Source organism: Acomys russatus, chromosome 23 (assembly GCF_903995435.1).
Source record: "Acomys russatus chromosome 23, mAcoRus1.1, whole genome shotgun sequence".
Classification (NCBI taxonomy): domain Eukaryota; kingdom Metazoa; phylum Chordata; class Mammalia; order Rodentia; family Muridae; genus Acomys; species Acomys russatus.
Window position 1 is genome coordinate 32295755 of NC_067159.1, and position 21272 is coordinate 32317026.

Genomic DNA, 21272 nt, shown 5'->3' on the forward strand with positions numbered 1-21272 from the left:
GCTTGACTGGAGTGAGGGTATCGCTACAGCTGGCGACAGCTTTCACAACCAGACCACAATTACCTGTGGGGTTTCACCCAAATACCCTGCCACTCTTTGCCCTTCCTTTGCCACAGGGGATTGCATTTCTCCACAGATCTTAGTAAATGAAAAACCCTGGAAGTACCTTAATATAAGTTAATACCTTTATCCAAATATCTAGTAGATGGATTAATACAAGCAAATTAGGCTTTTCTCTTCTGACCTTCCAAAACACAGAACTAACTGGAATTACACAGACTGGACTCTGGCTAAGCAGCTATGTGACCTTGGCTAAACTTGCTCCTCCCCTAAAGCCTCTCAGTTCTTATTAACAGAACCTACAGGTGACCTCTGGTTTTAAGGGTACCTGATGACTCAAGGGCCATCGTTAATCAAGGTTCAATGCATCTCTGTATTTAGCTTCAGATTCCATCAGGATTGAGAAAGCCATCCTACAGGAGGTTGATAGATAGATAGATAGATAGATAGATAGATAGATAGATAGATAGATAGCGAATTCTGTGTGCACTGCTGGGAAGCTAGGGGTTATGGGATAAGAAATAGCCTGGCTTCTTCCTCTCTCAGCTTGCTTTAGAGATTGAAGGTGTCTATATCAAACTATTAAGAGTAGATGTTTAGAATACCAGGTCTCCCACTCCCCATATCTGAGAGACAAGCTGAGTCCCAGTCATGTGATGTGGGTGTAGCTGACCTATTGCTTGTGTGCAGTAAATGGCAGGTTTGATTTACTACGAGATAACATAGGGAAGGAGGACGGGGGAGGGGTGTGTGAGGTGGAAAACGGGAGGGGGTGTGTGTGATCAGTGTGTAAAGTGAATAAATAAATTAATGGGGGGGGGGCAGAAAGTGGGAAGGAGAGAGTTTACAGGCAGAGGAGAAAGAAAGGCAAGACCAGGCAAAGTTAGGAAAACAAAAGGCGGCTTAAATGGAATTACAAGATGGGGAAGGGCAGTGGCTATCTGCTGAGGAGGGATAGGAGCCAGTCAGACTGGGGGCGGAGGTGACCCGGCTCCTGACTTGCCAAGCAGGCACCAGGTGGAGGAGGGGAGTAGGAGGGAGGGACTTGGCGGAAGGGCAAAGGCAGGCAACACTTAAAAAGGGAATGATCCTAGATTTCTAATGCCACCAGTGACCTCCGACGCCCAAAGCAGGGGTCATCAGGAAAAAGGAAAAAAAAATCCTTAGTGTCCCAGGCTCCGCAAGGAGGCACACTGACTGGCAGAGTACGACCACCATGTGCGAGCTGTATAGCAAGCAGGACACCATGGCGCTGCGGGGGAAGCACATCGGGTAAGAGCCCCTGGCAGAAACAGGGGTAGGGGGTGGCGGAGGTGGGAGGGGGTGGAGGGAGGGCAAACAGCTGGAGCTGGTAGGAGAGCTGGAGTGCCACATCCACAGGCTATAGAAGCCGCTGCTTGTAGGGACCAACACACACCTGGAAGTGCCTCCCCGCCACCCCGCCGCCTGTTGGCAAACCCCCCCCCCCCCCCCCCCCCCCCCCCCCCCCCCCCCCCCCCCCCCCCCCCCCCCCCCCCCCCCCCCCCCCCCCCCCCCCCCCCCCCCCCCCCCCCCCGCCGCCCTGTGCCTTCTGCAGCAGAACAGTAAGTGACTGGAGGAGATTGCTCCGGGGTTCTGTGTCCTGCAAAAGGGGTGGGAAATGATCACTGTGAGCGAGATGAGGAGCATGACAGCATGCCCATCAGCTCCACAGCTGCACCCAGAAATCGGTCGGATGATGGCTCTAAAAACAAACTCATTCTGACAACTTTTGTTTAAAGTGAACTTTTCCTCATGTTCTTGGTGAGGCGATAGAGGGTTTAAGCAGCTAGTGGAAAAACTTTAATCACCTGTATAAAAAGCAGGGGTTTGGGGGCGCACGTTACAATTTCCTCGCCATGGTGTCCTAAGCTGCGTCCTCACGTCGATTTTTAAATCCTGTGTTCCCCTGGTGTTTGTTTCATCCGTGCTGTGTTAGTGGTACAACAGTATACATAAAAGACTGGTCTGAACTCTGGTCTTGGTTAAGTATCATGTTATCTATATCACCCCTGTTGGATCATATTAATAACATCCTAGGAGCAAATAAGAATGAACGAGTTAGTATTTTGTGCCCGGGTTTTTTAAAAGACAAAATACACATCATATGAAAGATGACTGTGCCCTAGGCCTGTAGAGCAGCTGTCTACAGTGTGTGCATACCCAGTGCAGTCACCAGTGTACAAAGGGATAAGGAAAAGAAGCAGTGTACTCCAGGCAGAAATGCTAAGCAGGTTCTAGTACCAAAGCTCCTTGCTTCTGCCTGGAAGGTTCTAGAAGGTTGAGGAGACCAAGACCTCTTTCACAGTGCCCTGATTGCTCTCGCGTTCCCTGATCACCATCTTTACTAACTAGATTCCTTTGGAAACATAATTTCTGAGGGAAAATGGCAATGTTTGTGAAAGAAGGAATGTAGAACAGACTGATGGGATGGGGGAGAATTTTGCATAAGCCATGAGAGGCAAAATGGAGAGAGTATGTTTAAAAGGCAAGGAGCCTTCGGAACCCTGCAGCTGTCAACCACACCCAAGGTTGCTGTGTGGCTCTTAACTTGTAGCTACAAACTAACTGTTGAATCTCAGCCAACAAAAATCAATATCTCCCCCCCACCCCATCTCTTTCAATTTTAGCTGATGGGGAAAAAAAACTACATAAACTAAAAAATGGGGCACAGCTCTCGGTGAACTGCTTGTCTAACAAGTCCTGGGATGCAATCCTTAATACTACACAAAAACCTACACCAACCTATATCACAGCCACAAGTCCCTTTAAAATGTGAGGTTACAGGGCATGGTGGCGCACGCCTTCAATCCCAGCACTGGGGAGGCAGAGGCAGGCGGATGTCTGTGAGTTCGAGGCCAGCCTGGTTTACAAAGCAAGTTGAGGACAGCCAAGGCTACAAAAGAAACCCCGTCTCAAAAAAACCAAAAGAGAAAGAAAGAAAATGTGAGGTTACCCTCTATTCTCAATAATCAGAGCAATTGCATATCACCTTAGTAAGTATTTAAACATCCCTACAAGCCCCCTGGTGTTGTGGTTCTCAACCGTCCTAACGCAGCAACTCTTTAATACCTGATGATGTGGTGACCCCGACCATAAAATTATACTTTATAAATATACTTCATAACTATAAATTTGCTATTGTTATGAATCATAATGCCAACATCTGATGATGTGTAGGATATCTTATATGCGACCTCTGTGAAAGTGTTGTTCGACCCCCCAAGGGGTCACGACTCATCAGCTGAGAGTGACTGGTGTAGAGTGTATGCAGAGTTCTTTTACGTATGCAAAAAAACACCAAAATAAAAGCACAGTTTTAACCAGGCAGTGGTGTCACACACCTTTAGTCCTGTAATCCCAGTAGTGAGAAAAGCAGATGTCTGTAAATTCAAGGCCAGCCTGGTCTATAGAGCAAGTCCCTGTCTTTAAAAAACAAAAACAAAAACAAAAACAAAAACAAACTCCAGGCAGTGTTGGTGCACGCCTTTAATCCTAGCACTTGGGAAGCAGAGGCAGGTGGATCTTCATGAGTTCGAGGCCAGCCTGAAATACAGAGCAAGTTCCAGGACAGCCAGAACAGTTACACAGAAAAACCGTGTCTTGAAAAAACAAAACCAAACAAACAAATTAAAAAAAAATCAATCAAACAAATCCACATACTTTTAGTTTTAGGTCTTAGGTCTTAAATGTTCATTGAGCCAAGATCAGAAATTTCAGTAATATTTGTGTGTTGCTAAATTTTATGCCATAATTGTTCATGGAAATAACCAAGAATAACAGGGACTTCTTATTTTGCTTACAGAAGCACTGCAAAAACAAATGAACTTAAATACTTTGGTGGGGAGCCATTTATTTAATACAGCACTGCCCAAAATACATGAAAATCCCCTTGTAGTATTTTACTCGAAGTTAATTTATGGTTAACTATTAATTTCCTTATGAAGTAACTTGGAAAGAGAGAGAGAAGAGGGAAATATGGGAATAGCTATTATATGAGATGATATTTATTAAAATATATAGCAGTCTCTGTCATAGAAACCCTATGTGAGGGAGGTCATTTTTTTCCAATGGAATAAAATTTCCAAAAGAAAAAAATGACTTTAAACATTTACGTAACTCTAAACAGAGCTTTGGAACTGTGAAAATTTGAACATAGCAATGTGAGCAGTGACACCAACTGTGAATTCAAATGAAGGATTCCAAGCTAATATAAAATGAAAAAAATCATGCGGTCGCATGGGGCCCGTTTTCCTTTTCCCTTATGTAACTATCATTTTCCACTGACAGTTGACCTCCATTGAGAAGGAAAGCTACCGAGTTGTCTGACCAAACCAAAGTGTTCCCTGTGCCAATTTCTAGGCCCTCGTGCAAAGTTTTCTTTGCTGCGGATCCCATCAAAATAATGCGAGCCCAGGGGCAGTACATGTTCGATGAGAAAGGTAAACGGTACTTGGACTGCATCAACAATGTGGCACATGGTAAGTGGCACGTGGTAAGCACGCTGTGCACAGTGCAGTGGAGGAAATGACTTGTGCAGCCCAGTTCATCTCCTGACATTTGTCCCTCTGGGTCACCCCTAGGAAGCTCAGTAAAGTGTGGGGAGAAAGGAGCCCTTTCCTTCCCCTTCAGAGTCCCCCATCTCCTCCAAGGCTCTTGCAGCTCTTATTCCTCTATCTCCTGCATTTTAGTGGGACACTGTCACCCAGAAGTGGTCAAAGCTGCCACGAAACAGATGGAATTACTAAATACGAATTCTCGCTTCCTCCACGACAACATGGTCGAGTTTGCCAGGCGCCTTACAGCCACCCTGCCTCAGAAGCTCTCGGTTTGCTACTTTACAAACTCTGGGTATGTGTCTGATTTCTGGCACCCTCACTCCCCCTTTTCATCTGTGCACCTTTTCCATTTGGTGCGTGGTGTGGCACAGATGTCCGCAAAGACTTAAGGAAAATTCCTGCCACTTTCTAAGTGACCTTCACTGGGGGCAAACCTTTTTGTATCTTTTGCTTTATTTCATGACCCTGAGCAAAATGGAATCCAGGGACGTCATCTTGTCACACACAGTAAAGTGTGCAATGAAAAACAGAACCCACACAATCCTTTTAATGCATTAAATACAGATTTCAGCAAATAAATGACCCCACTAAACAAGCTGTAATTTCACAAAAATTTTTACTGACTTGCTTTTCTACAAAAAAAAAAGCGTATTTTCCCAACACAAACACAATAAAATCCAAGTGGAGATACATTCATTCCAACTTCTAAATTCTGTAAGCACAAATGGTAATGTATCCATTCTGTGGACAACTATACAGATATCAAAAAGTGTGATTTGCAAATGCATGCCCAAAGATGTGTGAAGCTGAAAGTGTGATGTGTTTTGGAAAAGCTGTATGCCACTTTGCTATTTTTAAAGTGGCATATGTATTGAATTGGATATTTAGAAAGCTATAATGTCTGCTTGTATGGTTTTTTGTGACTCACTTTTTCACATGGTATTTTATAATGAGTGAATCGTTATTTTATTTTGTCTCGAACTAAGGAGGTATTTGAGGGTCCCCTGTGTTGTCACAAACCATTCTTGTTGTATAAATAAAATACAACATCTAACTTTCATTTCTAGAGAATCCTAGACTACCAAGGATACATACAGGTGTCTGTCTAAATCCTGACTATTCCTCCAATTAACTGTAAATCTTGCTTAGCCTCTCTGAGGCTGTTGCCTTGCCCATAGAAGAGGTGATGGCAATACTTGGCTTGTAGCATTATCATGAGAACAAATAGGCAAACATGCCACAAGCATCCACTGAGTGATTGTGTCTTTCCTCCACTGAAAAGGGTATATTTAGATTCTCAGAACTAGGTAGGAAACATGTGATCCTAATGTTTTTATTTTATTTTATTTTATTGTTTGTTTTGGTTTTGGTTTTTTGAGACAGGGTTTCCTCTGTGTAGCCTTGACTATCCTGGACTTGCTTTATAGACCAGGCTGGTCTCGAGCTCACAGTGATCCACCTGCCTCTGCCTCCTGAGTGCTTAGATTAAAGGCATGTGCCATGACACCCAGTTGGTGATCCTAATCTTACAGATAAGGAAACTAATTAAGTATTGAGTCAGTACAGCATGGTTTGGCAGTCAGACCAGAGGGCGGTCCGTTCCTCCTGGGACAGGGCTTGCAGCTGGCCTCTTAGTGTACTTAGAGCTGGTATGGCTGTGTGAAGTGAGGGGCACAGCTGTCATCCTTTTGGCTTTCTTCTATGTGTCTTATTCCTCAACGGCTGTGACACTTGTGTTAGAAAGTGACAGCAGGAACTTAGGTGGAACAGGATGTAGCAGGGAAGATGACATTTCTGAACAAATGTCATCTTACAATTTCTGCAACTAGCACAGCCATTTTAAAACAAAGTTGCCACACTGTCCCCTCTATGTGTTTTCTCAATAGATCCGAAGCCAACGACTTAGCCTTACGCCTAGCACGGCAGTTCCGAGGCCACCAGGATGTGATCACTCTTGACCAGTAAGTCTTAGCACAAGGTTTCTAAGGGAGATGCCCCTTCAGAGCCCAAAGTGTACCAATCTATACTGAACTCCTTTATTGTAAGACCATGGGCATTTATGGAGGGCAGAAACATGGAACAGATTTTTTTTTTTTAATTACACAATAAGGTGTCAAATCTAGCTTAAATCCAGATGCTAATTCACTCTTTCTATGCACCTAAAAACAGGGCGACTTTCCTGGCTGGCTTGCTGATGGCAGCCTTATGGACTTGATATGAGTCCAGGCTGGCATTTCCCTCAGTAACTATACACTGTGCCTACTGCTGCCCACACATAACACAATAGTTTCCAAAATAACAACATAGATTTTTAAAAATCCAAACATTTGCCTCACTATTGTAATTATCCATTGTACTTAATATTAAACACAGCAATTTATGGCAAATTTAAAACCTTAGTGCTCTTTCTTTTGATCATAACTTCTAACCATCACATTGACACTCACCTCCCAAGCATGATTTCATTAATTTTATTTATTTCATTTTATTTTTTGGTTTTTTGAGATAGGGTCTTGGCTGTCCTGGACTTGCTTTGTAGACAAGGCTGGCCTCGAACTCACAGCGATCCACCTGCCTTTGCCTCCCAAGTGCTCAGATTAAAGGTGTGTGCCACCATTCCTGGCCTGATTGCATTAATTTTCAACAAGAAATTTGACATCCACATGTACTAAACTTTTAAAATTATTTTGTCAGCCCCCTCACCCCACAAACTGACAGAGTGAAATTAAACATGAAACCTTATTTTGTGACCTCCTATAAACTCCTTTAATGTGCTTACTCATTTCCTATTGATGCGTCATTTGTTGCTACAAGCTCATAGGTTCACATTAATACAGAATTATTAAAATGCATTTCTGTAGATCAGAAAGCTAAGATACCTCACTGAGCTAAAGTCAGGGTTATCTTAGGGGAACGCTTGACTCTTCTGATCTGTATGTCTGTTCCCACGGCTTGTGGCACCAGACTTTTCTTCAGAGTCAGCCATCACCTTCTTAACCCTTTGCTTAGCATGCTCCTGCCTCCTCTTTTCATTTCTAGGACATTTGTGACTATATTGGATCCACACAAATAATCCAGAATAATCCCCTTATTGAGTGGTCCTTAATTTAATGTACCTGAAAAATCATCTTTGCTATGCAACAGATTCTTGGGTTCTGAATGTTAGAAAGTAAAGCATACCTGGGGTGGAGCATTTCCTTTTGTAAATCCTTGTCCTCCATCACCTATGGACAACTATAATAATGTAGTTAATGTGTCTATTTTATGGACCTATGGACAACTTAATAATATATTTATTGTATTGTTATATATATATATATATATATATATGAATACATTTTATGTTATTTGAATTTTTACTATTAATTATATATAATAATTGATTTATTATGATATTCCATATATGTGCATAATATTTTCTGATCATATTTACCACTATTACGCTCTCTTGTCTACCTCCCACTTCTTTTAATTCCTTACTTCCTCCCAACTAGCTCTGTTTTACTTTCATGTCAGTTTCCTATCATGTAAAATGTGAATTATCTTACGTGTATCTGCTTTATGGAGGTTACTGTTTTCATATTTCATTCCACATCAAATTCTTGAAGTTTGTTCCAGTCCTCAAACTCAGTTCTGACCAATAGAAACATATGTGAGACAGATATGGATTTTAAATGTTCCAGTGGCTCGAGGCAGCCAATGTGTTGTCATTTCAATATTTAGTCAACATATTGGGTTTTTGTTTGCTTGTTTGCTTGTTTGTTTATTTGCTTTTCTAAGACAGAGTTTCTCTGTGTGTATCCCTGGCTATCCCAGACTCCCTTTGTAGGCGAGGCTGGCCTCGAACTCACAGAGATCCACCTGCCTCTGCCTCCTCACCCCACCAAGCCAGGCCCAATGTATTGGTTTTTTGAGACAGAGTTTCTCTGTCTCTGTAGATTCTCCACAGGACATTCTGAGAATCCCTTAGGGATAAATTCTGGAAACAAGATGGCTGGGCAGCAAGGTATGCTAAGGTGCTGCTAATTTAACTGAACTTAGCCATATTTGTCTCCAGTGTGAATGCAACACCAGACACAGCACAGGAAAGGCCCCTTCTCCACAGCCTAAGCAAACTTAATGCTAATTAGCTTTCTGCTTTCTTCTGTTGGGTATAGAATATCTTAATTTGCACTGTTTAACTGGCATTGTTGATTTGAGAATCTTCTCACATACGTTTTACACTTTTACCCTTGGGGTTCCCTTTTCATATCCTTTACCATTTTTTCAGCTAAGATTCTCATTCTTTGGTTGCTGGTTGGCTGTGTCCTGTACAATCTAGGCCTGAGCCTCTCTATTTGTAATCATCTGAGGATGAGCCTTTTAGACTTTTCTCTCCACATCTGCTCATTACATTTCTGGGCAAGAAATAGGAAGAGGGATATCATCACCATTTGTGTGTTAAGTGAGAAAAAAGAATTTTAATTTGGACCCAAATTTTTCTTTCAGAATAACTTCATATTTGCTAAATGCCTCCTACCGGGCATCCTTTAGACAGCACCCCAATCAGAAACCCATGTCTATAAAATTGTTTTTCAGACTTACGAACCAGGCATGGTGGCACATTCCTATAGTCCCAGCTGAGGCAGAAGAGTCATTTGAGGCCAGGAATTTAAGGCCAGATGGAGCAATAGATGAGGCCTATTTTTACAAATTTAGGCTGGTAATACAGCTCATCAGGTGCTTGCTTGCCAAGCCTGACAGCCTAAATCTGATGCCCTGGATCCACATGGTGGAAGAAGAGCTCTAACTCCTGCAAGTTGTGCCATGCTGCACACCCATGCACACACACACACACACACACACACACACACACACACACACACACACTAAATAAATGTAAAAAAAAAAGTTTGAGGATGTAGAATGTTCAACTTACAAGACTGCAGGAAGATATAAAAACGTTCATATTTGGAGAATCTAATTTAGCAATATAATTCAAAGAAACTGGTTTTCCTACCGTAATAAAAACAATGGCCTGTGAGGATACACACTAGATTTTTCATGTACTTCATTAGATATGTAAAGGGAAGTAGACAAATCAAACAGCCAGTACTGTCATGAAAGACCAGATCTACCTTTACAGTTAAATGTGGCACCAGCATTGAAATTCTCCCCAGTGACTGATACTGAGTGGTATACAACAACACTGGGTTTCACATACTAGAAAAACACCTCTCTTGGAACTATTTCTTGGTTACTTTTCTTTTTCATTTCAGTGCTTATCATGGTCACCTGTCGTCATTAATTGAGATCAGCCCTTATAAGTTTCAGAAGGGCAAAGATGTCAAGAAGGAATTTGTACATGTGGTAAATATTCCTGGGTCCTACAACCAGAATGCTGGGGCTAGACAAACATCTATTGTAATCCAGCCCAACCCTCACCTCAAAGCAGAGTGGAACCATGTGAGAGAAAGAAAATAACAACAACAAACAACGAAGGTTTCAGGCAGTTATGTGATGTGCTGAGCTCAGAGGGCCACATCCTGGCAGCCTGTGGCTCAAAGTGAGGATGCCGGTGGGAGAGTTTAGAGGTGGCAATGGTGGACCAGATTTTTAACAGCTAGCATTCCATTCTGGTGCCTACTCATCTTCAGCTACTCTTCCAATTACTGGTGCCAGGTCAGCACTCAGAGCTAAGTAAGTTTCTGTGAGTGCTATATCAGTAATTTACATAAAGCATAGGTAGGTGAATAATATGAATTGTTACAGGGGTTTATTCCATAAAATAGGGAAGATGGCCAAGTTGTCGAAACAGTGATACTCACTTCGTATGGTTGTGTTAACTGAGAGTCAGTAGACTCTCCTTGGAGTCCTCACTGCTTTCTGGCAAGACTTTAAGCACCAAGGCACTTGAGTTTCCTAAGTGACCATGGTCTGTAACATAATCAATGGTGTGTTTGTTTTACACACAGTCATTAGTACAGTCTCCACTTCTTGTTATTTTGATATCATAGAATTGCACTGGCGAAGCCACATTTGCTGTCTATATGAGTAAGGATGGGGTTTTGATTTATAGGGGCTGGAGTTTTGATTTTATAGGGGCTGGGCTTTCTAAGCTCCAGCTCACTGATCAGATGTCAGTTCTTCATGGCATTCAGAAGGATGGAAAGATACAAGGCTCCTGGGGTGTGTGGGTGAACAGGATCACCCTCCAACATGCCCTGGTGGGAGAAAGAGGTGTTCCCTTGGTTTTCTAAGGAGGCAAATAATGAGAAACTGTGTCATCTGATGTTTTAGGCTCCAGCTCCAGATACTTACAGGGGAAAATACAGAGAGGACCATGAAGACCCAGCCACAGCATATTCGGACGAAGTGAAGAAAATTATTGAAGAGGCTCATGGCAAGGGAAGAAAGGTTGGCACTGTGGGAAACACTTTTAAAGTCTTTTATGGAAATAGTTACAACAGTTAGAGTTCTCGACAGAGAAGAAAAAGGGATTCCATCTAAAATCTCTTTCTGTTCTTTGCTGGCTACATTTTTTCACTTGAGTTTTGTTGCAAAAGTGCACTGTCATCGTAAATTTTTATTTATCTTAGAAATATAATCACTATACTAGTTCAGTGCTGATCGCCTAGCTCTGATCTCTTGGCTACCATACAGGGTCTGCTCCGGAGGGTCAGACTCTTCCAACTGTGAGGATCAACTCTGAGGGACAAAGAGGCAGAGAGGTTCCAGCGTCAGGACTAGCCCAAGTTCTCAGAGCCTCAGGGGAGCTGTGGTGCTGCCCAGAGCTAGCGCATCTGCTGGACCTACAGAGCTAAGGCTAGGCTTCTCACTAAGACTTTCCACCTGGACCCAACTTTCCAAGACAACCCCCAGAGTTCTCAAGAGCAAGAAAGGAGTTCATGTTCTCAATCTTCCCCCTACAGCCCTCAGATTCACGTTCACTTTTCCACCCATCACAGGGGCTTTTTGGTGCAAGTTAAACACAACTTGATAACGCTCGGTCTTTAAATTGGTTCGGGGCCACAGACGTGACAGTACAAATACTTCATTAAATAAAAATAATTTGCCTCTTCCAGTGAACTACAATATTTTTGCCTTCTTGGCAGGAGAGCCATTCTTGTTTCTAAAGTGTCTCTCCCACCCCCACCCCTACTTGGTTTCCATGTCCTCTATAACGTGTCTGGGCAGAAGAACTTAAAGCTCTCCCCATTATAAGAGCTTTGGAGCCTCGTTGTGTAGTTTCAGATAGATGGTAACTAATGCTTTCAGAAAATATTTTTTACCTTAACAAAATCACAAGGACTGGTCTTCTAATGGAGAGTGCAGGTAATTTTTAAATAAAACAATATTAGCACTTAACAGTTTAGGGATTGGGCTGGAGAGATGGCTCAGAGGTTAAGGGTACTGACTGCTCTTCCAGAGGTCCTGAGTTCAATTCCCAGCAACCACATGGTGGCTCACAGCCATCTATAACATGATCTGATGTCCTCTTCTGGTCTGTAGGTGTACGTGCAGGCAGAGCACTATATACATACTAATAAATAAATAAATCTTTAAAAAAAAAACAGTTTGGGGATTGATGCCACCATGTTACCAATGCTGAAAGCTATGAAGAAATAAATATGGGGCATGTATTCTAAATGTCAACTGTGCTTACAAAGTCATGGAAGGTTGGGATAGAAATCTCTGGGGTCCAGCAGCCCCAATTTATAGCTAAGAGACTAAATGACTATGAGGTGAAGAATTTAACACAGGTTAATGCAGCTAGCAGGCTTGATTCTCTGGATTTCTTTTCTCGTGCCTTTATTGCACTTTCTCTTCTTCCCTCAATGGCTGATACTTTGACCTTCTTCTTCCACAGCCACTTGCTTCCCCTGTAGTTTCTGTTGAGCTGTCTCGCTGTAGAAGACAGTCTGGTTCAATGCCAGACCTAGAAGTATAGCCCTGTAGCCCTCATGTGTAGCCTCAGGCTGCCCACATACTTCTTGGGCTGACTCTAGCCTCAAGCAGTCTTGTTTTACTAACTTAGGAATGGCACCAAGGTTATACCCTCTGAACTGAGATCTGTTCAAAGGCTCATATCACAGACATCAATGAGTTACTTTTCCTCGGCACAAACTGATGAAGAGATTGCCCTTTAATTATGAAATCCTCTTCTCACAACCTCTATTTCACTTGGTGGCTTTTACTGATATCCTAGGATTTCACTTAGATTGGTGTTCTTTTGGCACAGAGAGCTTTTATTTTTAATTAAAAGCCTATTTAGCACTTACCATGGGTCTGTTTCTAGCCACTTAAAAACCTACTCTAAGGGCTGGAAAAAAAAATGGCTCTCCAGTGAAGAATACAATACTGCTCTTGCATAAGACCTGTGTTTGGCTCCCAGCACCAATGTTAGGTGGCTCACAATCACTTATAACTCTAGCTCTGGGGAGAATCCATGTATTTCTGGCCTCCTTGAGCACCTGTACGCATGTACACATACACACAGAGGGAGGTGCACACACCCATAAAATTAAAAATAAAGATAAATCTTCTTTAAAATAGCATGCCCTTGAGGCTGGAGAAATAGCTTAGCTGTTAAGAGCACTCATTCTCAATGTTTGGCTCCCAGCACCTACATGACAGCTAAGAACTATCTGAAAGTCCAGTTGCAGAGGATCCAGTGCCCTCTTCTGGCCCCCTTGGGCACTGCATGTACATGGTGCAGAAACACACATATATATGTAAAACACCCACACACATTATATATATATAAAAAATAGATCTTTAAAATGAAAACCTGCTGTATAGGACATTCTCCTTCTTAAGGGTAGGAGGGGAGCCTATGATGTATAGATTTTGACCCCATCTTCTCTTGTATAGATTGCCGCCTTTATTGCTGAATCCATGCAGAGTTGTGGTGGACAAATTATCCCTCCAGCAGGCTACTTCCAGAAAGTGGCTGAGTATGTACTTGACTTGGGCATCCTTGGTCAAGCTGAGGGCACTATGACAAGTCTATCAGGTCATATATCCGGGTTAGCTGGTGAAAAGCTGCTCCTGACCGCCTTCCTGCTACCTCAGGACTCTGGGATGTCCCCTGATCTTTCCTGAGATACAGCAAATAAAAGGCTTAATATGGTCCACCCTCCATCCTGCCTCATTGGTCCATCCCTACACCTTGCCAATTAGGAACCACTTGACAATTGACCCTGGTAAGCACCACATGTCCAGCTCTCTTCCCAAGTAAAATGTTGGAATACAGCTTACTCTAAGCTACATCTAGGCAGTATGGGGTAAATCTCATCTAGAAATCATGTGACTACCCTGTGACATCTCTACAAGGTTTTGAGTCCTAGAATTTTTTTTTTTCTGACTTCAGTAGTCTTTCCGGGTAGTTCTGGGGACACGCGGTGGTCCGAGGGCATCAACATTGATCGTTGCTTTTCAGACACGTTCGCAGAGCAGGGGGTGTGTTCATCGCTGACGAAGTTCAAGTAGGCTTTGGCAGAGTTGGAAGGCATTTCTGGAGCTTCCAGATGCAAGGTGAAGACTTCGTCCCAGACATCATCACTATGGGGAAACCTATGGGCAACGGTCACCCGATATCCTGTGTGGTGACAACCAAAGAAATGGCAGAGGCCTTCAGCAGCTCCGGCATGGAGTATTTCAATACAGTAAGTTTTGCTTTGCAGATTTAATTCTAGGTGGAAAATAATGCATGTTTTTTGACTTTTTAAAAAACAACATAATAAAGGGAAGGGGGTCTGTGTTAGCAGTAAACCCCTCTAATATTCCTGTCACACTTTGCTCAAGCCAGACTTTACTCTTCTTTTATTTTTCTTCTTCCTATAACAGCCTTGCTAGGTTTTTTAAATAGACAACTATCCTGCTAAACTTTAGCATTCATTTCGTTAACAGACAATGTGACCTACTTTGTTTTGTATTGTACTGAAATCTCCCAAACAATCTTTTTTATTTTTTAAAGATTTATTTTTTATGTATACAGTGCACATTAAATCACATTATAGATGGTTGTGAGCCACCATGTGGTTGCTGGGAGTTGAACTCAGGACCTCTGGAAGAGTAGTCAGTGCTCTTAACCGCTGAGTCATCTCCTCAGCCCCTCCCAAACAATCTTAAAGCATTTAGCTACTTTGGTACCAGATATGTTACTCAACTCTCGTACCAGACACTAAATATTTACCTTTAGAAAGCTCTATTTCTTTGGCTTTATTCTCTAAAGTGAGAAGTTTAGGCTAGACACATTACTGCTGTGTGCACAGCAGTGGCAGTTGCTCTAGACAAAAGTAAAAGGCAAATCTCTGAAGATTTTTTTTTTTCCAGAGAAACTACTGTTTAGCTGTTTTTGGCTCTGTAAAGACAGAAACACATATTTCTCTTACTGAACCACACTTCGGAATCTTTAATTAACGATATAATACTTTCTGTTGTTGCTTGGACAAACCAATGTGTTCCTTATAATCCCTCACACTAGTTCTACATCCTGGAGAGTATCACCAGGAGTGAATTGTTGCCCAATCTCAATAAGTAAAACCACCCATCTTCTGATTCTGAAAGATATGTATTACAAAAAACTCCAGTTAAAATTGTATTTTTACATATACATTAAGCATTTGTATCTCTAATAATATATACTCTTGTAAGGACTGCTGAAGGCATTAAAATATGTTTTTCTCTCTCAGACATGTGTTAAATGTTAATTTTCTTATGAATGAAGCAACACCACTAATTCCATTGTTGCTCTCTCATCTTTGTCTGTAGTATGGAGGAAATCCAGTGTCTTGTGCGGTTGGTTTGGCTGTGCTGGATGTAATTGGGAATGAAAACCTTCAAGGAAATGCTGTCCGAGTGGGAAGTTATCTCACGGATCTCCTGCATGAGCAGAAGGCTAAGCACCCTTTGATAGGAGATATCAGGTGTGTTGACCGAGTATTGTGTGCTCATTTGTTGTCCTATAGCAGAGAAGCTTATATTTTATCTTGGAAGCTCAAGCCAAAATACATAAAACACCAAGAAACAGAAAGAACGAAGATTACTCTTAATCGAGGACTCAGCAACTACCCTGGCAACATTTGCATACATATGTCTTGCCACACTTGTAGGCTTTCTTTCCTGCAGTTAGGATAATTTTAAGTCTAAGAGATGGAAGGAAGGAAAATATCATGACGCTAAATGACCTGTGGATAATGTCGAAAATGGTATCTCAATTGCTGGGTATTTTTCACGGACAATTATAAGAATTTGCAGTCATGAATACCCTGAAAAGTTAAACAGCATCAAGGGTTGTTTGGAGCACTGAGGAGATTGCTCAGTGGGTTTGCTGTATAAGCACAGGAATCCAAGTTGGTCCTTAGAACCTGCATAAAGGCAGCAGAGAGGAGCTCACTTACAATCATAGCGCTGGGCAGCCTATCCTAACCAGCAAGATGCAACCAGGGAGAGGCCCTGTGTTAACATAAGAGCGATCACACCTGACTAACACCGCTGCAGTTGGCCTTTGCCCACCACAGGCACATATACACATGTGCCTATGTACATACATGTTCCCTCCTCACACATACATGCATACAAACATGAAATTGTTTTAAAAGTACTATTCTCTTATTAAATTAAGGGGGTAGGGGGCGGGGAATCCCTGATGACAAAACAGGTTTCAAACATGAAGTGCAACTGGCTTGGTATGAGTCACTTAAAACCAAATGTCAATTGGTGATAGTGCCAGGCTCAGAGAGTACAAGTGGACTCTTTTCCCTCTTCCTCAGGGGCGTTGGCCTTTTTATTGGCATTGATTTGGTGAAGGACCATGAGAAGAGGACACCTGCAACAGCTGAGGCACAGCACATCATCTACAGGTACATTCACGTCTCTTTTGCTGTCCTGGCCCCTTGAGCACTCGATTCGCTTCCTCTCACCTCTCTGAAATGGAGACCCTAAGACAAACACTTAAACCTGAAGATACATGAGCACACTGTGTGCCCATGGTCCTTTATGCCCCAGTGTGTGTACTCACATCTCTTCACCTCCCATTGCATGTGCCCGCAACCCTGCATCCCACAATACGTGTGCTCACGGCCCTCCACTCCATTGTGTGTGCTCACGGCCCTCCACTCCATTGTGTGTGCTCACAGCCCTCCACCCCATTGTGTGTGCTCACAGCCCTCCACCCCATTGTGTGTGCTCACAGCCCTCCACTCCATTGTGTGTGCTCACGGCCCTCCACCCCATTGTGTGTGCTCACAGCCCTCCACTCCATTGTGTGTGCTCACAGCCCTCTACCCCATTGTGTGTGCTCACAGCCCTCCACTCCATTGTGTGTGCTCACAGCCCTCCACCCCATTGTGTGTGCTCACAGCCCTCCACCCCATTGTGTGTGCTCACAGCTCTCCACTCCATTGTGTGTGCTCACAGCCCTCTACCCCATTGTGTGTGCTCACAGCCCTCCACTCCATTGTGTGTGCTCACAGCCCTCCACCCCATTGTGTGTGCTCACAGCCTTTCACTCCCCATTGTGTGTGCTCACAGCCCTTCATTTCCCACACTGATTAGGATGAAGGAAGAAGGAGTGCTTCTCAGTGCCGACGGCCCTCATAGGAATGTGCTGAAAATAAAACCACCCATGTGCTTCACAGAAGAAGACGCAAAGTTCATGGTGGACCACCTTGATGGCATTTTAACAGGTTGGTCCACAATCTTATGATGTCTCTCTCTTTTCTCCCAAGCTTCCCAATGCCCTTTTCTGGCCTTCTATGTGCCAGAGACACAGAGCAAGGGGAAACAAATAAATGGATAACTTTCCCTTTAAACTAGAATTAGATCGTTGCAAAAATAAACTACATGGACTCTTAGTTAAGTCAAAATGTTTCATTTATATTCATTCAACTCCAAATGCAAGTTTTTTAGTAAATTACCACATTGCTGCTATTGCTTGGCTAGTTGGGGAGGGGTGTTTGTTGTTTGTTTTGGCAGTGCACGGCCATCAGCCTAGCTATTGTTCAGGCGATAAGACATAAGGACAATGTATTCGGTGTCAGCCTACTCTGCACAAGACCCCAACTCAACAAAACCAAGGAGCCAAAAGATATCTGAAACATTTTAAATAAAAACTTCAAGGCACAAACAAACAATTTTTGACCATATTTCACTTTGGATTTTTTTCCTTTCCATTTTTATGAATGCTTCAAATATTAAAGTGTTTTTGATCGGTTCATATTTATTTCTCTTGTCATTCAAAACTCTGGCCCATCATAGGCATTTTATCTTCTTTTTATTCATATTATACAACTAAATTCATTTTTTCTGTTATGAACATAAATCACATTGGAAAATAAATAAACACTGGAAAACAGTGTTGAAATCATAGAACTATTGAAATATTAGCCTATTTTTTTTTATTATGGCTTAGTTTTATTCAACCTCTCTACTTGGCTAAGATATGATAAGTCACAAGTCAACACATCATAGATCATTAATGATTGGAAACTTCTACATCAACCTGTGGTTCACAGCAAGGTCTCTCTTTGGACTCAGAGAACATGGTCACACCCAAACCTATCAAACACCCTCCCAAGCTGGGGTACCCAGTGATCCCACAGTACCAGGTAGAAGAGTGCAGTATAGGATGCTCTGTCACCAAGCCTGACCCTACTCAGACTGAACCGAACAATATTATTAGCAGCCCAGAAGAACTGGACTATGTGAACAGACACAGGTAAAACAGGCTCAAGCCCCAGGAACAAATTAACAGTGAAAAACTAAAACCAAAATGTAAACTAGAGCTGGAAAGATGTCTCAAGAGCAAAAAGCACCAATCGCTCTTCCAAAGGACCAGGATTCAAATCCCAGCACCTACACACACAGTGGCTTACAACCATCTGTTACTCCAGTTCCAAGGGATCTACCATCACGGTCTGACTTCTGAGGGCACCAGGCATGCACATGGTGCAAAGACATATGTGCAAGGAAAACACCCATACATATTAATAGTAATAAACAAATCCTGAAAAAGTGCAAGCAGCAATCCTAATAGTAATGTTTGTTAAAGGCATTACATGCCTCTACTCTAGTCCTTATTAAGGATATTCCTAGACAGTACTTTTTAAAATTATGTTTACTTAACTTCTCTATATCTTCTTTTAGTTTTAGAAGAAGTCATGGAATCCGAGAGTGACAGCATGATCTCTGAGAATCCAGCTTGCAGAGCGAAGGTGAGAGGTGGCCACTTTGCATTTAGGGGGAAAGCTTCAAGCAATGGGGATTACATTTTTAATGTACAAAAGCATCTTGTGCTAAGGTTGGACTTTCATTGCAATTTCGAGTACACAAGTCAATTCCCAGAGCCAATAGCATATCATTTGCAAGAGATGGAACAAAATAACTATGGGTTCATTTGCATATAAAAAACGTAAATAAGAGCAAAGGGCCTCTCTCTTCTAGCCTATATAAGGACAGCTTTCAGATATGAAGAGAGACTAATCAAATGGCCTGAGCATTCTCCTGTTGGCCCAGAAAGCCATCTGCAGTCATCTCTGGTTCCCAATGCTCTTCAGCTCCCACAGTGCTCTTCACCATCTATAGGAACCTTACCAGCATGGCTCTGAAACATCAAAAATTGGTTCTGAAGTAAGCTAATGTGGAAGCAGCAGCCAGTTGCCTGGGGAATCACTGGCACTGAATGGCCTAGTTTCTATTCTTGATGTGCTTCCAGCAGAAGGCTTTTCCCTTCTCTTCCTGAGCTGCCCATGGTGTAAGAAAAGACTCCCCAGCCTGGAAACAGGAAAGCAAAACCTTGAGAGGCTTTGTTGCATAATTTGTTATTTGTTTATAGCTTAGATGGCAAGGGAACATTCAGTGCCCAGAGCCTGCCTGTGCACCCAGCACAGTCAGCAAAGTCCTTTTCATGGTTAAAAAAAACACAACACATGGGGGTGTTTGAATGAGAGCAAATGATTTCTAACAAGATGCCCTCTGTCTCTTCACACAACACAAACCAGTCATAATAACCCATTATTATCGAAAGGGCAGGAATAGTTTCTCAAATCTAGGTCAGAATCACAGCTACAAAATGGATTCACACCGCACTGACCAGAATCTTGCAAAACCAAGAGTTTACTGCGGGGAATCGCACCCTGAAGTTAGTTATTGCACAGGTGCAAAATGTTGCCCTGGAGTCTCCGAATTGATGTTGACATCACCTTTCAAATGCCTGGTGTTTTCTTGGGTGGGGAAGGGTGTCCTGTTAAATCAGACTGAAGAGGTTGGGTGATTGAGGAGATGGACATCCATGGGAGTTTTGTGGTCCTGTCCTTGCAGATGCCTAAGGAAGCACGTGTGGAATTGCCCAACCATAGTGGCACCACCGAGTCCAGAGAAAACCACAGCAGAAAGAGAAATGGTGTGTGCTCAGATCAGCACGTGCTGCTCAGCAAACGACTCAAGACATGAAAGATGAGTGTTAAACAGCAGATAAATATCCAGGGATAAAGAGAGCAAGTGGATACATCTCGCTTCTTAATAATCATTTAAATTAGAATGCTCAATCTGCCTTACTTGTACATTAAAAGATAGAGTAGTAATGTCAATAAACAAAGTGATAAACTATGTCAACATTATTACTTCAACCTCTCACTTGGTCATTCCTTGCCTGCAACTCTGTGGTTATCTATCCTACCATAACTAAGGTTTCTAACGCAAGATTAAGCTGGGTGCTTTACTTTTTGTGTTGTAATGCTTGAAATTAGAGAAGCAAGGGAAATCTACCCCATAACTTCAGAGAGTTAGTATATTAAAGTATCTTTAATCATAAGAAAAACTCTAAAACGGTTAATACATAAGCTTTGTGGATTTTAATAAATAAAAGATGAGGTAAACAAAAATGATAACTATAAAGTGCAGAGAGCATCGTGGGCTGTAGTGGTGAAAATCTAAGTCATTCCAGAAGGAAATAGCAGAGCACGGAGGAAAAGGTAGAAAGGGGTGGTTCATAAGGAGCCCTCCTGTGGGAACTGAGAGGGGACAGGGACACACACAAACACTTCCATGAGGGTGTCTCTAGAACAGCATCAGCAGCCAAAAACCGCCTTTCAGAGTTGGGAACTTCAGTCCTGGCTACCATGGGCCTTGCAGCCTTGACCAAGTTGTTTGCCTATCATCTAAAAAGGGTCCTTTCTCCACCATCTTATCTTCCCCAAGCTCTTATCACCTGCACCCCACATATCCTAAATAGCCTTTGTTTGACCTGTGTCTCTCTGTTGCCTTCCTAATGGTTTTTAAATGTGCTGGTTTGTTTTTATCTCATAAAGAAGAGACAGTAAGTTGTCGATGCTTGTTTACTGTTAACTGAGAGAGATTTCTTCACAGGAGGATGAGATACTGTTCATTGAGTGTCAATAATTTATGGGACCATTGCCTATGGGCTACACATGTGGAAGGCCTTAGACTTTGGTATGGAGAGTCTGGGTTTTTTTGTTTTTTGTTTTTTGTTTTTTTCTTTTAAGTCAAGTGAACAATCATAAGGTATTTATTCCTTTGGAACAAACTACTTGTCCTTGTGGGATAAAAGGGGCCTATGTAGTCAGCTTTCCACAAGGTGGTTAATTGGTCTCTTCAAGAAGTAGGGTCCTATCAGTGGCTCAACATCAGATT

At 42.5% G+C, this 21272-nt stretch overlaps 1 protein-coding gene across 2 annotated transcripts; it reads left to right on the forward strand.

Annotated features, from left to right (window-relative positions):
* The first annotated feature begins 1179 nt into the window (after positions 1-1179).
* Positions 1180-20486, forward strand: Etnppl (ethanolamine-phosphate phospho-lyase). 2 transcript variants are annotated; one of them, XM_051166002.1, is made up of 13 exons: positions 1180-1332; positions 4441-4559; positions 4770-4929; positions 6524-6598; positions 9896-9986; positions 10917-11033; positions 13491-13573; positions 14059-14284; positions 15393-15547; positions 16394-16483; positions 17178-17308; positions 18768-18835; positions 19941-20486. In XM_051166002.1, exons 1-13 carry the CDS (start codon positions 1277-1279, stop codon positions 20070-20072), a joined length of 1503 nt encoding a protein of 500 aa, XP_051021959.1. In that variant the 5' UTR covers positions 1180-1276; the 3' UTR covers positions 20073-20486. The 2 variants fall into 2 exon arrangements, with proteins under 2 accessions (XP_051021959.1, XP_051021958.1); XM_051166001.1 differs by lacking the exon at positions 19941-20486 and having other exon boundaries at positions 18768-19042.
* The last annotated feature ends 786 nt before the right edge of the window (positions 20487-21272 follow it).

What these genes read in the sequence shown, in the direction of transcription:
- Etnppl (XM_051166001.1), top strand. Translation starts at nt 1,277, where the DNA reads ATGTGCGAGCTGTATAGCAAGCAGGACACCATGGCGCTGCGGGGGAAG. An exon ending in CTGCGGGGGAAGCACATCGG is followed by an intron (nt 1,333 to 4,440) that starts GTAAGAGCCCCT and finishes GCCAATTTCTAG; the next exon opens with GCCCTCGTGCAAAGTTTTCT. An exon ending in GCACAGCACATCATCTACAG is followed by an intron (nt 16,484 to 17,177) that starts GTACATTCACGT and finishes CACACTGATTAG; the next exon opens with GATGAAGGAAGAAGGAGTGC.